Source organism: Neopelma chrysocephalum, unplaced genomic scaffold, assembly GCF_003984885.1.
Source record: "Neopelma chrysocephalum unplaced genomic scaffold, ASM398488v2 Primary Assembly neopelma1_22b, whole genome shotgun sequence".
Classification (NCBI taxonomy): Eukaryota; Metazoa; Chordata; class Aves; order Passeriformes; family Pipridae; genus Neopelma; species Neopelma chrysocephalum.
Window position 1 is genome coordinate 16,608,350 of NW_020897690.1, and position 17,825 is coordinate 16,626,174.

At 54.6% G+C, this 17,825-nt stretch overlaps 1 protein-coding gene across 1 annotated transcript; it reads right to left on the bottom strand.

Moving 5' to 3' along the window:
• Nucleotides 1–1,625: 1,625 nt before the first annotated feature.
• On the bottom strand, nt 1,626–16,929 carry LOC113966346 (myosin-7). Its single transcript, XM_027680873.1, has 41 exons — nt 16,650–16,929; nt 15,680–15,737; nt 14,957–15,174; nt 14,393–14,536; nt 13,798–13,954; nt 13,638–13,665; nt 13,289–13,400; nt 12,873–12,965; nt 12,714–12,777; nt 12,398–12,496; nt 12,202–12,305; nt 11,979–12,117; nt 11,776–11,894; nt 11,515–11,664; nt 11,163–11,333; nt 10,709–11,018; nt 10,561–10,628; nt 10,337–10,424; nt 10,106–10,223; nt 9,895–10,018; nt 9,566–9,702; nt 9,359–9,485; nt 9,117–9,245; nt 8,803–9,045; nt 8,306–8,482; nt 8,046–8,191; nt 7,859–7,949; nt 6,580–6,969; nt 6,364–6,490; nt 6,143–6,261; nt 5,598–5,794; nt 5,207–5,390; nt 4,805–4,970; nt 4,599–4,723; nt 4,208–4,516; nt 3,880–4,083; nt 3,560–3,685; nt 3,196–3,471; nt 2,658–2,753; nt 1,845–1,979; nt 1,626–1,745 (listed from the first exon to the last, which is right to left on the bottom strand). Exons 1-41 carry the CDS (start codon nt 16,692–16,694, stop codon nt 1,725–1,727), a joined length of 5,934 nt encoding a protein of 1,977 aa, XP_027536674.1. The 5' UTR covers nt 16,695–16,929; the 3' UTR covers nt 1,626–1,724.
• Nucleotides 16,930–17,825: the final 896 nt, after the last annotated feature.

Genomic DNA, 17,825 nt, shown 5'->3' on the forward strand with positions numbered 1-17,825 from the left:
GAATGTGGGGTGATCTATGGGGCATGAATGCCTGGGTCCCTTGTGTAGGAGGTGTCTATGGAGCCCAAACATGTGGGTCCCTTCTGTGTGGGGGAAACTATGGAGCCCCGGTGCCTGGGTCCCTTGTGTGTGTGGGTGATCTATGGGGACTGGGTCCCTTGGTGGAGGATGTGATGATTCTACAGGGCCCAGACTCCGGTCACCTGTTGAGGGGGGATCTATGGAGCCCAGCCCCCTGGGTCTCTTGTGCATGGAGGGGATCTATGGGGCTAGGATGCGTGGGTCCTTTGTGTAGGGGGTGCCTATGGGGCCTGAATGCCTGGGTCCCTGGCCAATGTCCTGTCACCCATAGGGTGGTGACAGCTCAACCCTGCCAGGTCTATATCTGGACACGGCAGGGAGGGGGGGCAGATTGTTATCAGTGAGGCGCCGTTGGGCCGGCAGGGGTCTGGGGGGGGGAGGTCTGGCAACAGTCCCTGAACATGGTGTCCACTTTGTCATCAAGGAGGTGACAAGAGTCCCCACGAGGTGACACATTCCTACGGGTGGGGAGGTCCCCACCTCCCCATTGTGCCCCACAGATCCCCTTCCCTGCCCCATAGATCCTTTCCTCTGCCCTATAGAGCTCCTATAGAGTCCCACAGGAGCCCCACAGAGCTACAGAGAGTCTCCACAGAGCCCCACAGAGTCCCTATAGAGCCCCACAGACTCCACATAAAGCCCCATAGAGACACACCTCCTCCTTCTTGGCCCGAGTTTGGCGGGGGAGGGGAGCTGCCTGGACGCTGGGGTCCCCTGGGGTCCATCACGCGGCGCCGCCAGGACTGGAGGAGGGATGGGGCGACAGATGGACGGGGAAGGCAGGGCAGGGGGGAGGAGAGGGGGAGGGCAGTGGGACAGATGATTTGAGAAGGGGAGGAACAGGCAGGAGAAAGAGGGACAGCAGGATCTGGTGGGACATTGAGAACCTGGAGGGACTAGGAGGCCATAGAGGAGGTGGAGAGACCGTGGGAGATAGACAGGGCTGGTGAGCCAGGAGGTTGTGGGATGATGGATGGAAAGGACAGAGGGATGGAGGGACATGGGACAGAGTGTCACTAGGGCATGGGTGGTGGTGGGGCATGGTGTGCAGTGGGACAGAGCAGCTGGTGGCCAGGGGAACACTGATGCCAAGTTGGAGGGACATCAGCACCTGCAGCAGGAGAAGCTGCAACCTCAAGAGCCAAGACATCCTTGAGGGGTTCACTCGGGCTCTGCTCCATATGTGGGGGACTCAGATGCTTCCCCCCACCTCCTGGGCCCCTCCTTCTCCAGCCCCACATCTGCCCCTGGACATGTCTCTCCCCACATGGACATGGGTTGGTGTGGGGCAGGTTGAGGTTGCAGAGCACCATGGGGCAAGTTGAGTTACACTGTGGGGCAGGTTGAGGTTAAGGTGCACCCCATCAGGTCACATCATGTTGCACTGTGCGTCTGGTTGCATCATGGTATGGGGTGTGCTGTGTTGCACACTAGTGGGTGATCTCGTGTAGGCTGCATCCACCTTGTGGGTGCCATGTCATGAGACAACCCCACCCTCCCCACACAAACCCAGCCCAACACAAACCCAGGCCCACACAAATTGCTGCTGCTCAATGCTTTTTATTGGCTGACCAAGGTTAGGGGGCTGGTAGCAGGGGTGGGGCATTTAGAGGTCCAGGGAATACAGCTGGGAATCCGGAACTTCACTCCTCGTTTAGTCCCTTCTGATGCAGAAGGAAAAAAAGTGGAATGTAAACATGAGGGAGTTGTGGGGCAGCCATGGGGCAGCCATGGGGCAGCTGTGGGGCAGGGAGAGGTCTCACCTTAGCTCCAATGTCACGGCTCTTGGCCCGCAACTTGTTGACCTGGGACTCAGCGATGTCGGCACGCTCCTCCGCCTCATCCAGCTCATGCTGTGCCTTGCGGAACTTGGCCAGGTTGGAGTTGGCTTGTTCCTCCTGGGAGACAGGGGCATCAGTGGGGCTCCACCTCAGTTCCATCTGGCCTCCTGCCACCCTGCCAGCTGTCCCTCCATCTGACTTTCTTATTGCTCCATCTGGCCTACCATGGACCCACCTCTCCCTTCAGCAATTCCATCTCCAGCTACCCAACCATCTACTCAACCAACCAGCCCTCTAATATCCCATCCATCCAACCTTCCACCCACTAAACCTACCTTCCTTCCTTTCATCCATCCATCCATCCAACATTCCACCATTCAGCCTTCCTTCTGTACATCCATTCAGTCAGCCAGCCAACATTTCATCCATCCTTCCACCATTCAACCTTCCATCCACCCAACCAACCTTCCACCCACCTGTCCAACCTTTCATCTATGCAATCATCTGTTCATTCCACCTTCCAGCCAGCCAGCCAGCCAGCCAGCCAGCCATTCATCCTACCATCATTTATCCAACCCTCCATCCATCCAAACATCCACTCAACTGTCTAGTCACCTGTCCCATAGCCATTCCACCACCCCCCCACCTCTCCCTTGGCCCACCTTCCTCAGCCCCTGACACCCCACCCCTTAACAACACTAAGGTTCCCTGCTACTCCCTACATCCTGTCTCACACCCCAACCCCACACTGGTCCCTCTTGGAGCGTGGTCCCAAAGCTGCCCTCCACTGCTCACCGCCTCCTCCGCCTGTCGCTTGTAGGCCTTGACCTTCAGCTGGAGCTTGTCCACCAGGTCCTGGAGCCGGACCAGGTTCTTGCGGTCCTCCTCTGTCTGTGGGTTGAGACAGGTGTGGATCAGGACCTGACTCCATCCATGCTTTGGATCACCACCAGAGCAATGAGGGTCAGGAGACAGTTAGAGTTGATCTTGGGGAGTGGAGGCTCTGTGGTGGCCTCAGCTGTGGGGCAGAAGGTGGGATGTCCTCTTGGGTGAAGGTGTCTTTTTTGTCCCTGATGAGGTCTCACCTGAGATTCTGGGTCATGCAAAGACCCCATGGATGCTGGGAGGTGGACTGGGTGGCTCATGACCACCAGGCCTACCATGTTCTGGGTCCCACTACAGTATTGGACACAGAGGCAATGGGTGGTCTAATTCACCTGTGTCTCTCTGGCTACCAGGTCAGCCATATTGCAAGTCACATACAGCATCAGACATAAGGTCCTGTGGACACAGGGCCAATGGATAACATCCAGGGCCACCTCAGGCAACCCACCTGGTAGCTGAGCTCCTTGACACGACGCTCGGACTTGCGGAGTCCCTTGACACTCTCAGCATGGCGCTTCTGCTCACCCTCCAGCTCATTCTCCAACTCCCTCACACGGGCCTCCAACTTCTGCAGCTGCTTCTTGCCCCCCTTGAGGGCCAACTGCTCAGCCTCATCCAACCTCATCTGCAGGTCCTTGATGGTCTGCTCCATGTTCTTCTTCATCCGCTCCAGGTGGGCGCTGGTGTCCTGCTCCTTCTTCAGCTCCTCTGCCATCATGGCCGCCTACTCAAGGAGAGAAGCAAGCAGAAAAGGAGGTTCATTACCATCCACTGGAAGATATCCTAGTTGTTGTTCCCACCACGGCACTCACGTCAGTGATGGCCTTCTTGGCCTTCTCCTCAGCATTTCTGCACTCCTGGATGGCCTCTTCCACCTCCGTCTGCAGCTGGGAGATGTCAGCCTCCATCTTCTTCTTCTGGTTGATGAGGCTGGTGTTCTGCAGATGGAGAAGAGGATCTCATGAGGTGTTTGTTGAACTGCTGACCCATCCTTCTTCAATACTTAATGCCCCCCCCCTCACACAAACTCTGCAGGCTTCAAGGATCTGGACATCTTGGTAACTCAACTCATTAGAATCCCACACCTATGGATGGAGGTGACCTCTTTCCTTGAAAGTGCATGAGGTCTCACCTGTGAGTGGAGAAGCTGGACCCTCTCGCTGGCCTCGATCAGCTCCTGCTCGGCCAATTTGCGGGCTCTCTCAGTCTGCTCCACCACCGCCCGCAGCTCCTCCAGCTCTGACTGGAGGAGGTTGTTCCTCCTCTCCACGATGGCAATGTTCTCCTTCAGGTCCTCATTGGCCCTGACCACGTCATCTAGCTGCAGTTGAGTGTCCTACAAGACAGCACGGGGGAAGAGGGTGAATGTGGATGAGGGGGAAGGGGCTAGTTACACCACTGTGGGGTGGTGTAACCTACTACATGTTAACATTCTTATGAAACACAAGTTTTATTGGTACCTTGAGGTAGCCCTGCAATGTCTTGACTTGCTTCTGGGCCTCAGCGGCTATGCGGTTGGCATGGCTGAGCTGGATCTCCATCTCATTGAGGTCACCCTCCATCTTCTTCTTCAGCCGCAGGGCCTCGTTGCGGCTCCGGGTCTCAGCATCCAGTGAGGTCTGCAGTGAGTCCACCACTCGCAGATGGTTGCGCTTGGCCTGTTCCATCTCCTCATCTTTCTCGGCCAGCTTGCGCTCATAGTCTGCCTTGACCTGGTTAAACTCCAGTTGGGCCCTCAGGATCTTTCCCTCTTCGTGCTCCAGAGAGGCCTGGAAGAGACAGAGGGAAAACTGAGGACCATAAAGAAGACCAGAACAACATGGGGATTCATGGGGATGGGATTTGGCTCACCTCAGCCTCCTCCAGTGCTGCTTGAAGTTCCAGCTTCTCAGCATCCAGCTGCTTCCGGACCTTCTCCAGCTCATGGATGGTCTTGTGGCTGCTACCCAGCTGCTCCGTGAGGTCCGAAATCTCCTCTGCCCAGATGAGAATACATCACACTATGTGGAAGGTAGTGGAAAACATCGTGGTGGGTAGACGAAGGACCATGGTCTCACCTTGGAGGTTCTTGTTTTCCCTCTTTAAGGTCTCCAGGTGATCAAGTGACTCCTCGTAGGCGTTCTTCAGTTTGAAGAGCTCAGTGCTGAGGGATCTGGCCTCTTTCTGTGATGCCTCCAGCTCCATCTGTGACTCTTCAAACTTCTGCTTCCACTCAGACAAGATCTATGGGGACATAACCTGCTCAGAAGCTGGTTTGCCCACAAAAAACCTCTTTTCATCATCCTCCTCCCCTCCCCAACACTCTTCTGGTAGGGACTTGAAGCTCTGCTGAAACCTGACCTTGACAGTTGTTCACCTTTCTTCTGGACTTCTTCTCCTGCCTTTCTACAATTGGTGGGACCCACATCTCTCCACCCTCTTCCCACTATTCTCCTTCCACCATTTCTTGGTTCTCCCACCTTGTCAAAGTTCCTTTGCTTCTTGTCCAAGGCAGCAGCTGCTGCATTCGACCGCTCCAGGTCAGCCATGAGATCTTCAATCTCATTTTGCAGCCGGTGCTTGGTCTTCTCTAGAGAGGAACACTTGGCATTGACTGCCTCTACCGCCTCCTCAGCCTCCTGCAGCCGTTGGGCCAGCTTCTTCCTGTCCCAGGGGACAACCTGGCTGTGGTGACCCATGGACCAAGTGGACCAACTCAAACCTTCTTCCACCCATCAGTTGGCCAAGGCTCTGCTCTGGATCTCCTCTGCTATCTCCAGGTCCCTCTACCTTCTCCAGATCCTTCTACAGTGGAAGAGTCTCTGCTCTCCCCTGCCCCCTAGAAGCTCCCTTCATGGGGGAATGACTTACTTGGCTTCCTCAAGTTCCTCAGTGCGCTGGATGGCATCTGTCTCATACTTGGTCCTCCATTGTGCCACCTCAGAGTTGGCCTTGGAGAGCGAGCGCTGGAGCTCAGCCTTGGCTTCTGTTTCCTCCTCATACTGCTCCCGCAGCAGATCACAGTCATGCCGGGCTGACTGGAGGGCGTGGGCCAGTGCATTCTTGGCCTGGGAGGGTGGAGAGAGAGCAAGTGAAGAAAAGGTGAACCATTGGGTCCACATCAACTTGAGCTTAGAGTTCTCCAACTCAGCAAGATTTTGTTTACATCATTGCATTACATCACTGACCAGAACTCCTGTAGACCAATCCAACCTGTCCCAACCTCCTCTAGAGCAACCTAATCAACATCCTTACTACCAATCCAACCCAACCTCCTTGAGACCCACCAACCCTACTGAACTTCCTGAAGACCCTCAACTCATTTTCTCCAACTGCCCCTCTGAGTCCCAAATCAACTTCACCCTTGACACTGGAGGTGTCTTTTAGCCCCACTGACCTCCCCAGTGAAGCCCTACCTTGGCTTCTTCCTCTAGCTGCCTCTTGAGGTCTTCCAGCTGCTGGGTGTAGGTGAGTTTCCCTCGCGTCATCTGGTTGATAAAGGCTTCCTTTTCCTCCAGCTGCCTGGAGAGCTCACCTGTGGGGTGGAATGGTGGACAGTGACTCGCTGGACACACCACAAAGCCACCTCACTGGGCAAGGGATAGTCAATTGGGTTAGGGAAGAACAAGCCCCTCACCATTTTCTGTTTGGAGCTTGGCTCGTTGAGTGGTGAGGTCATTGACCATGCGTTGAGCCTCTTCGGACTTGGTCCGGTGCTCATTCATCTGATCTTCCATGGTACGGCACATCTTCTCCAGGTTGGCCTGGAGACAGGAAGGGCAGAAAATTGAAAGAGAACCTTGAGAGGGCAATGGAAGAGTTGTTCTTTAATGGCTGGAGACCTATTTCCTACCTTGGCCTTGATCAGCTGTTCCATGTTGGAGCCAACATCATCTAGCTCCAGCTTCAGCTCACTCTTCTCCTTTTCCAGCTTCTGCTTGACACGCTGTAGGTTGTCGATCTGCTCGCTGAGCTCGGCCACGCTGTCGGCGTGCTTCTTGCGCAGTGCAGCAGCTGTGGCCTCATGCTGCAGTGTGGCCTCCTCCAGGTCCCTCCGCATCTTCTGGAATTCTGCCTCCCGCTTCTTGTTGAGCTCAATCTGCACTGACGTGGCACCACCCGCCTCCTCCAGACGCTCACTGATCTCCTCCAGCTCCCGCGACAGGTCTGAGCGCAGCTTCTCCACCTTGGCCCTGCCCGTTCGCTCTGCCTCCAGCTCCTCCTCCAGCTCCTCAATCCGTGCCTGTGCTCAGGGGATGGACATGCTGTCAGCAGACTTGGTTTCACCCAGCTCCTCCACTCAATTCAACCAATCCAGCTGGAGAGTCTTTAAGTCAATTCAAGTCAACCCAACCACACATGGATTCTTCAGCTCAGCCCAGACAACTGGAGATCCTTCACCTCAACCAGACTTGATCTCATTCAGTTCTCTTCAACCCAGTCATGATTCGAGCTCTCCAGATCAACCCAACCTTATCTAAAGACACTCCAGCAGACTTGGTTTCACCCAGCTCCTCCACTCAATTCAACCAATCCAGCTGGAGAGTCTTTAAGTCAATTCAAGTCAACCCAACCACACATGGATTCTTCAGCTCAGCCCAGACAACTGGAGATCCTTCATCTCAACCAGACTTGATCTCATTCAGTTCTCTTCAACCCAGTCATGATTCGAGCTCTCCAGATCAACCCAACCTTATCTAAAGACACTCCACCTTCTCAAATTACCTTGAGATTCTTCAACTCAACTGGTCTTGAAGACATTCAGCTCAACCAACCCTAGAGCTGCCTGGATCAGACAGCTCCACACAACCTTCTCTAAAGACATCGGAGATAACATGATCCAAAACAGATGGTCTGCTCAGCTCAGATGATCCTACCCAAGGTGCCCCCACTACCTTGAGTACTCCAGACCCACTGGTTCAGCTCAACCTACCCCAAAGCCAACCTCCCCAGGAGCCCATGAGTCATTTCAAGGTGATAAGTGACAGGGAGGTTCTGGGCCAAGGGCCAGGCCATGGGCTTCAGACCTCAGGTTTGTGGCATGCTGGTCTAGGCCCTTCTCAAAAGGTGTGAAGAAAATGGGGAGAACCAGTTCCTCCTCCCGCTTAACCCCAAGCTGAAGCCCACCTCACCTGAAGCTCTTTGAGCTTCTTCTGGAGCTGGGCTGCAATTGCCTGCTCATCTTCAATTCTCGCATTGAGTGCGTTGAGCTCAAAGTCCTTCCTGGGTGTGGGGAGAAACGCCAGGCGGTCATATTCCTGCCTGCTCAGCAGAGAGGGTCATTATAGGTAAAGGACAGGCAGGTGGGTGGGCCCCTACTTTTTCAGCCTCTCGTCCAATTGCTGCTTGTCATTCTCCAGGTCCATAATATTCTCCTGAGCCAGCTTCAAGTCACCTTCCAGCTTCCTTTTGGCCCGTTCTAGGTCCATCCGGATCTTCTTCTCCTGCTCCAGTGAGCTCTCCAGCTGTGAGTGAGGCAGAGATACACCCATCAGCCCCCCCCAAACACCAACCCCAGAAGGACTTTCACACCCCAAGGCACCAGCCATTTGCCTGTGGCAGGACTGACCCACACTCACATCATCCACTTGCTGTTCCAACTTGACTTTGGCCTTCGTCAGGGTGTTGACCTTGTCTTCCTCTGCCTGCAGGTCATCCAGCGCTTGCTGGTGAGATTCTTGCAGTGCCTTCTTCTCCTTTGTTAGCTTGACAATAATCTCATCCAGCCCGGCCATCTCCTCTGTGAGGTTCTTGACCTGCAGGAAGAGAAATATCAAGCCTCCAGTTTGGTACCAAAGGTAGGACAAGAGACAGGAGGTTGTTCTTGCTCTTGGTTGAGCTGGGCCTAAGTCAGGGGACATAGGAGAACACAACCAGCCAGTTATCACAACCCGACCAAAGCGGTTTTGGGTCTTCATGAGCCAACTCAACCACCCTTGAATTTTGGCAGCCCAAACAGCCTTTGGTCTTGGCAACCCAACCCAACCACCCTTGGGTCTTCTCAAAATGTATTCACTTTGGTTTGAGACATCTCAAGGCCCCACAGTTTGAAATCAAGATTTCTCCCCACCCTTACCTTGTTCTCCGTGGCATGTTTCTCCTTCTCCACCTTGGCCAAAGACAACTCCAGGTCATCAATGTCCTTCTTCAGCTCTGAGCACTCATCCTCCAGCTTCCTCTTCTTAGCCGTCAGCTCAGCATTCATCTCTTCCTCATCCTCCATCCGCTCTGTCATCTCCTTCACCTTGGCCTCCAGCTGGATCTTGTTCTTGATCAGCTGGTCACAACGCTCCTCAGCATCAGCGAGGTTGTCTTGCTCCTGGAAGAGGGAAGGTTGGTGGGAGGGTGAAGGAAAAAGGAGGGAGGGGCTGGGGCATCTAGGTCACTTACAGCCTGCACTTGGAGCTGAAGGTCATTCTTCTCCTGCAGCATGGAGACCATCTTCTCCTCCAGCTCCTTCCGCCGAGCCTCTGACTTCTCCAGGGCCTCCTTCAGCCGCCCAAACTCTTCCTTCATGTTCTGCAGGAGGCACAAAGTTCGCCTGTAAGTCTCATTGCTTCCTCTGTGTCCTCACATACCCTTCCCTCTCCCCATCCACCCATTCACCTGCCCCACCTATGGCTTTGTCCTACCTGCATCTCCTTCTCAGTCTCAGCGCTCTTCAACAAGGGCTTGATCTTGAAGTAGAGCTTCATCCAAGGCCAGTTTTTCACCCCCATGAAAGCCCTGATGTTCCACTGGATCACCAGCAGTGAGTCCCTGGAGAAGGCACAGCAGGATGCAGGTCACCAGGAACTTCAACTCAACCTAGACCCAACACCATTTCGATCTCTACCCACCTCCGCTCCAGGATCTTCTTGAACTCCTGACGGGAGAGGAAACCACGAACTTGGGCCTGCAAGCGGGTCATGATCCTGGCCAAGCGCTCATCCCGCATCTCCTCAAGTAGCCCCAGCAGCCCGGCCTTGAAGAAGACCTACAAGGAGAGATGAAGCTAAGTGCTGTTGGGGTTTGGAGGCTTGGTGGAGGAATGGGTGGTAGGGTGGATAGGGTGAGCTCAGATGTGCAGGTGAACAAGTTGATGGTGGGACCATGGAGTCAACCTGGTCCCACCATGAAGGCCTTTTGGATGATGGGACCACAGGGAATGGAGACCATGTGACCTCACCTTGGTGTGCCCAAACTTGTATTGGTTGTGGTCAATATCAAGGGATCCCAGGAGCTTCTCAGCACCCTTGCGGCTGTCGATGAACTGCCCCTCGGGGATGGCAGCAGGGTTCAGGATGCGGTACCTGGTAGTTGGAGAGGAGAGGAAAATCCTGAGATCAGACCCAGTGGAGTTGTCAACCCCCTTCCCACATCTCCTCCTCTGTGCCTACCGCTGGCGGAAGTCCCCATAGAGGATGCGGTTTGGGAAGCCCTTGCGGCAGATGCGGATGCCCTCCAGCACCCCGTTACAGCGGAGCTGGTGCATTACCAGGGGGTTGTTCATCACACCTGGTGGGTCATCATGACTGGTGAGTCAAGGCCTGCCCCACAGCACTGCTCCCCACCACCTTTGGCCGGGGACCACCACTGTTCCCTGGATAAACCCTCATGAATTGGCTCACCAGGAGACTTGGTCTCATTGGGGATGATGCAGCGGACAAAATGAGGGTGGGTAGACCGCAGGTTGGTCATCAACTTGTTGAGGTTCTCCTGGAGGATGGAGGAGGAGATGATGAAGAAAAGCAAGACCCCCCCAACCTGTCCCAGCAAGGATTACTACCTGCGCTAGGACATAATTTCAATGCCCAAACACCCTAGGGTCCACCATTAACCCGTGGACTCTTACCCGATGCAGGGCAGAGACAGTCTGAAAGGAGGAACCTTTCTTCTTGGCTCCTTTCCCCTTCTCCACGGCTGTTGGAGAAGAAGTTATGAGATAGGTGATGGACAGGGTGGGGAGAGCCCCAGATGTTCAGGAAGGGGGTGCCCCTTACGTGCATCAGCCCCGGCATAGTTGGCGAAGAGGTTGGCCAAGAGCTTCAGGGCTGATTTCTGGTACAGCCCCACCACTGTCTCATTGAGAGGGTCTTTGTTCTTCTGCAGCCACCCAATGATATTGTAGTCTACCGTGCCAGCGTAGTGGATGAGGGCAAAGTGGGCCTCTTGCTTCCCTTTGATATTGCGTGGCTTCCCGAAGTTGGCTGACTTGCCCAAGTGATTATCAAAGAGCTTAGCCTTGAAGGTCATGTCTGTGGCCTTGGGGAACATGCATTCCTCCTCCAGGATGGACATGATCCCCATGGGCTGGGAAGAGAAGACCTTGATGGTCATAGTGAACACCAAGCACAACCCAACTGCCCAACTTTGGGGTCCCTGGCAAGCTCCAACTGGAAGGGCCCTTCCCCAGCAGCCCCTTCAGCCCCCAGAAGCCCTGCGGGGAGGTGGCACCTTCTCAATGAGGTCAATGCAGGCCTGGAGGTCCATGCCAAAGTCGATGAACTCCCACTCAATCCCCTCTTTCTTGTACTCCTCCTGCTCCAGCACGAACATGTGGTGGTTGAAGAACTGCTGCAACTTCTCATTGGTGAAGTTAATGCAGAGCTGCTCAAAGCTGTTGAACTGGGGAAGGAGAGAGAAGATGGCCAATGGGGTCAACAGAACACCTAATAAGAACTGTGGGGTCAACCTGAGACCCAATGAACTTAACAGAACAACCAGTGAAAACAGGGCCACCTGACCATCCAGTAGGGTCAGCTCAACACCCAATGGGGTCAACACAACAGGGTCAACCAAGGCTCACATCAAAGATCTCGAAGCCAGCGATGTCCAGCACACCGATGAAGTACTGCCGTGGCTGCTTGGTCTCCAACGAGTTGTTGATCCTGGTCACCATCCAGTTGAACATCTTCTCATACACAGCCTTGGCCAAGGCCCCGACAGCATAAATCACCTGGAAGAGAAATATTCCATCGGTGAGAGGGGGCTCTCAGTACTCTCCTCCTTGCTGGAGATGGCACCATGCCACCCCAAAGGGAGGAGGTTTTGGGGATGTTCTACTCACCTGCTGGACATTCTGCCCCTTGGTGACGTACTCATTGCCCACCTTGACCCGAGGGTGGCACAACCCCTTGAGAAGATCAGCTGAGTTCAGCCCCATTAGGTAAGCTGACTTGTCCGCCTCTGAGGATGCAGAGGAGAAAACATGAACTTGGAAGGACCATGGGGTTCACCCTAGTTCCCACCTTGACCTTGACTGGACCCAACCTTCAGTGCCATCCGGTTCTGCCTGCTCTTCCCGTTGCTTCTGCTTGAACTTCATGTTGCCAAAGTGCATAATGGCACCTGTCAGTTTGTAGATGGAGTTCTTCTCCTCTTGGGTGAAGCCCAGGACATCAAAAGCACTCTGTGGGGCAAAAATGTGGATGAAGGTCTTCTTCAGCCCACAGAGAAACACACACACACACTGCCTAGTGGCCCCTCATCTCACATCTGTAGCCAGGAGCTCTTCTCCATCATCAATGGATGGCACTGTGGTCTCTCCTTGGGAGATGAAGGCATAGTCGTAGGGGTTGTTGGTCACCAGCATCATATCTGCAAGGAGAAGTTGGGGTTGGGACAGGCAGGAGTCCTCCAGAAAGGAGGTGGGGTCAGGTGTTTGTAGGTGGGGTGGGAGCATGGCTCACCCAGCAGCTCTGGTTTCTTATTGGAAAGGATCTGGTAGTAGATGTGGTAGTTTCTTTCAGCCTTCAGCTGGAAGATGACGCGGGATTTCTCCAGAAGGTCTGAGATGGGAATGGAGAGAGGATGAGTGGAATTTGGGATGAGGAGATGGAGGGTCAGATGGATGGATGGATGGATGGATGGAGGTTTGAGGAGATGGAAGCCTAGATGGATGGTAGGATGAGGAGAAGGATGGGCATGGGGGTGGAGGGATGGATGGATGGATGGATGGGTGATGGACAACCAGATGTCCTCTCATGAAGCCCTCAACCTACTCACAGGTCTCGATGTCAGCTGATGCTAATTTCCCAGTGGCCCCAAAATGGATCCGGATGAACTTCCCCTGGGAAAGTAGTGGCAGGAGGTGGAGGTGGCCACCTTTTCCCAGACAACCCTAACCCACAGACCCTACTCCATAGACTTCAGCCCAACACTCACGAATCGCGATGAGTTGTCATTGCGAACGGTCTTGGCATTGCCGAAGGCCTCCAAGGCAGGGTTGGCCTGGATGATCTGGTCTTCCAGAGTGCCCTGGTAGGGTAGGAAAATGGGGGGGGGACTGTCACAGGGAGGGGCAGGAGTTGGGGTTGTGAGGTTGAGATGGATGGATGGGAGGATACAGAGGTCCATGTAGGTTTGCATAGGCAGGTAGGTGGGTTGATGCCATGGGTGGAGGGATGGAACTGGGGCAGATGAATGGAAGGTTGGATAGATGGTTGCTTGGCTGGATGGTTGGTTGGATTGTGTGGGTGGTTGGTTGGGTGATTGTTTGGGTGATACATTGTGTGGTTGGTTGGACAGACAGGCAGCAGAATGTTGGCCAGACATTGTCATCCCCCACCCAGTGTCCTCACCTTGCCTGGGGCCCCTGTCTCCTTCTTGCCACGGTCACCAATGGCAGCGATGACGGCGAAGTACTGAATGACCCTCTTGGTGTTCACTGTCTTCCCCGCCCCGGATTCTCCACTGAGGGCAGCCAAGGAAAGCAAGGGCTGAGTACTGTGGGCAGGGCTATGATGCTAGGGGTGGGGACTCACTGGGGGAATGGCACTTGCAGTAGGTGGACGATGGATATCCACAGGCAAGTCCAGGTGGTGAGAAAGGGTTGGCCGTGCCAGTGGGCAAGGCTTCAGAGGGAGAAGGGGAGGGGCTATGTGCCAGGTGAGCAGGGCTAAGGGCGTGTTTAGATATGAGGTCACTCACGTGATGAGGATGGACTGGTTCTCCCGATCTGGTGGAACAAGGAGAAGAAGCATGAGGTTCTGAAGTCCACCTTGGCTCTGCCCCACATCTGCCCCACATCTTCTGCTCCCCAAAAAGGATCAGGGGATATGGTCTTGGGGTCCCTGCGGGAAGTCCCTACCTGTCAGCATGTTCTGGTAGGCATTGTCAGAGATGGAGAAGATGTGGGGTGGAGCTTCACTCCGCTTCTTTCCCCGGTAGGCAGCCACCACCTCAGCGTTGTAGACGGGCAACCACTTGTAGGGGTTGACTGTCACGCAGAAGAGTCCTGAGTAAGTCTGGAGAAAGAAGTAGGCGAGTCAGAGTCTGGAAGTGCCACCCCACCAGGTGGTCCAAAGGGTCTGCAGAAATGACATCTTGTATCTAGGTGGCCCAAGGGGTCTGGAGAAGGGATGTCTTGGGTTTAGGTGGCCCATGTGAACTGGAGATGGGATATCTTGGGTCTGAGTGACCCAAGAAGCCTGGAGAGAGGATATCCCAGTTCTGGATGGCCCATAGAATCTGGAGAAGGGACATCCTGGTTTCAGGTGTCCCAAAGGGTTTGGGACATCTTGGTCTGGGTGGCTCAGGAGGTGTGAAAAAGGGACATCCCATTTATGGGTGGCCCATGAGAGCTGGAGAAAGGGTATCCTGGGTCTATTTGGCCCAAGGGGTCTGGAGAAGGGTTGTCCAAGTTCCAGGTGGGGTCTGGAGAACCTTGGGGACTTCCAACTCACATAGATCATCCAAGAGGCGTAGCGCTCCTTGAGATTGTAGAGGACGGCGGGCTCATGGAGGAAGGTCAGCATGGCCATGTCCTCGATCTTGTCGAACTTGGGGGGGTTCTGCTGCATGATCTGGTCCTCCTTGACCGTCACTGTCTGCTCAAGGTAAGGAGAACACCATGGGTTGGGAGGACAGGGCAAGGAGCTGCCCCAGGTTTTTCCTCCCAGGATGGGACTGGGCATCTGGGTATTGCCTTGGGAGCTGGAGAAGGTCTAGGTGTCCCTCAAGTGATAGAGAAGATGGTTTGGGGTCTGGGTGTCCCTTGGTTGATGGAGAGGGTAGGAGGGAGTCTAGGTGCTGGGTGCTGGGGAAGGGGGGTCAGGGTCTAGATGTTTCCTGGGTTCTAGAGAAGATACTGTGGGATCTGAGAATCCAGTGGGTGCTGGTGAAGGTATGTTGAGGTCTAGATGTTTCTTGGGTTCTAGTGAAGGTGGGTTGGGTTCTTTGTGTCCCATGTGGAATGGAGTTACTATTTTGAGGTTCTGGTGTCCCAGGTGTGGCTGGGGTCCCCCCACCTTGCCATGCTCAGTCTCAGCAGTGATCTTGGAGCCCTCACGGCTGACAATGGTGGCCTTGACATATTCCTCCTTCTCATCAGGAACAAAGATGTCCTTCTTCAGGTCAAAGGGGCGGGTCTGGGCAGCCACTCTCTCCTTCTCCGACTTGCGGAGATAGGGGGCGGCCTCCCCAAATTCAGCCATCTCCACATCAGGCATGGTGGCGCTGGGTGAGGCTGTATGGGGTAGAAGGGATCAGACCCTCCCAGTGCTGCCAGTTCCTCCCAGTTGACCCCATCCCAACTCCTTCCTTGGTTCATCCACTGTTCTCCAGATGTCCCAGTTCCTCATGGTTGATCTGACTCCTCCGTTCCTCCCCAGTGCTCCCAGTTCCTCTACAGAGCTCCCAGTCCTCCCAGTCAGCCCCATCTGAAGTCTATCCTTGGTGGTTTTATCCCCCCCCATTCTTCTCCACTGCTCCCAGTTACTTTCTAGTGCTCCCAGTTCCTCCCAGTTGTCCCTATCTCCATCCTAATTCCTCCCTGGCAGTCCCAGTACCCTCCCTAGTGCTCCCAGTTCCTTTCAGTTAAGCTGAGTTTCCCCAGTGCCTCACACTGCCTGCCCTTTATCCCACCCCAGCACCTCCCAGTATGCCCCCGTACTTCTCCATCCCTCCCAGTCCCTCTCAGTTCCCCCAGAAACTCCTCAGTTCCTTCCAGTGCTCCCAGTGCCTAGCCCCACCTCTCTCAGTGGTCTCCGAGTCAGGGGATGATAGCGCAGACTCAGGGGGGCTCTGGTCCTGGTCCGGAACACAACAACATCCCCCCCCAGTATGTCATAGTATGTCCCAGTATATCCCAGTATATCCCAGCATCCCCCCAAGCCCCACCAATAATTCTCCAGTACACCAGCACACACCACCCCACTCACCCCCCACCCCCCAGTACTGCTTAGTAAGTTTCAGTATCCCCCTAGGATTTATCCAGTACTCTCCCCCAATATAATTTCAGTCCCTCCTAGTTATCCCATAGATCCTCCCAGCATCATCCCAGTCTCTCCCAGTTCCCCCACAGACCGTCCCAGTATCATCCCTGTCCCTCCCAGTTCCCCCATAGACCCTCCCAGTTTCCCCATAGATCCTCCCAGTCCCTCCCAGTTCCCCTATAGACCCTCCCAGTATCATCCCAGTCCCTCCCAGTTTCCCCATAGACCCTCCCAGTTTTCCTATAGGCCCTCCCAGTCCCTCCCAGTTCCCCCATAGACCCTCCCAGTTTCCTCCCAGTCCCTCCCAGTTCCCACATTGACCCAGTTCTTTCCCAGTCCCTTACAATTGGCCCCAGTCCCCCTATAGTCCCCTCCCAGACCCTCACAGTGCTCCCGGTGCCCCCTGCCCCACCTGCCCCTGGATCTGCAGGCACTGGCTGGGGGATCCCCCTTATATCCCCCCTCCCCCCCCAGCTGCGTCACTGGGAAGGGGGGAGGGCAGGCATGGACAGACAGGTGACCTCAAGGCCACCCTACTGCCCCATGGGGACACGGTGACCCCTATGGATCTACAGGGCACTCCCCACTTCCATAGGGGCCCCTCTCCGCTTTGTCATCCTATAGGACCCTCACTGCCCCAAAGGGTCCAGTGACCCCTTTGGACCTATAGAGCTCCTCCAGCCCCACAGAAGCCCCCACATATCTCATCCCCACAGTTCCCCCTTACCTCACAGGACACACTTTCAGCTCCATAGGTCTCCCCTAGTCCCATAGGACACCCCTTTAGCACTATAAGAAATCCATAGGACTCTCCTCAGGGTTCCCATATTTCTCTCCATTTGACCCCTGTAATTCCCCCCAGCCTCCTAGGGCTCACTCTCAGTCCTATTGGACACCCCCACCCCCAGTCCCGTGGTCCTATAGGACCCACTCCCAGCCCCATAGGACCTCTATATGTTCCCCTATAGAATCCTTATAGCTTTCCCCATAACACCCACTTCCAGCCCCACAGAATCACCATAGGGCTTCCCCAAACCCATAGCACAGCCCCCTCTGAGCCCTATAGGGGCCCCCTGTAGCCCCCCCCCATGGTTTATTATGGGATGAATGAGGCAAGCCAAAAGGCTCGCCCAGATGCCTGAGTCCCCCCTGGGTGGAGGAGGGGACAGACAGACAAAGGACAGGTGTGACCCCCCCTTCCCCCTCGAGGGAACTCAAGAATCTGGGCCCCTCCTCCCATCCCTTTGTTCCCTCCCCCTCCCCCCACAATGGGATATTTTTGGGACATGCCCCCCCAACCCCTGACATCTGATCAGTTTGTGACGCCAATGGGGCTGTGGGGCACCTTCACCTCATAACCATATATGGGGCTGGCCCTATAGGTCCCCTTTCCCCCCCCCTCGACCCCCATAACTCACCTAAGAATAGCCAGGGGGACCCAGGCATCCAGGCCCCATAGATGGCATTAGACCCCCTACAGGGGACTCAGGTGTCTGAATTTCCCCTAATTCTCCCAATTTCCCCCAAAGTTTCTTGATTTTTCCCCAGATTTCCTTGTTTTCCTTTGATTTTCCTAAATGTCCCCCAATCTGTGACAAATTTCTTTGGTTTCCCCCTGTTTTCCCCAAATTTTCATCAACTTGCCCTGAATTTCCTTGGTGTCCCCTGAGGTTTCTCCAAATTTCCTCATTTTTCCTGCAATTTGCCCCAAATTTCCTTGTCTTCTCCCTGATTTTCCTAAATTTCCTGTTTTCCCCGATTTCCCCAAATTTCCACCAAATTTGTTTAACCCAACTTCCCTCTAATTTCCCCTATTTTGCTAATTTTCCCTCAATTTCCCCTAATTTTTCCTAATTATCCCCAGATTTCCCCAAATTTTTTTTACTCTGCCCTTTTTTCACCT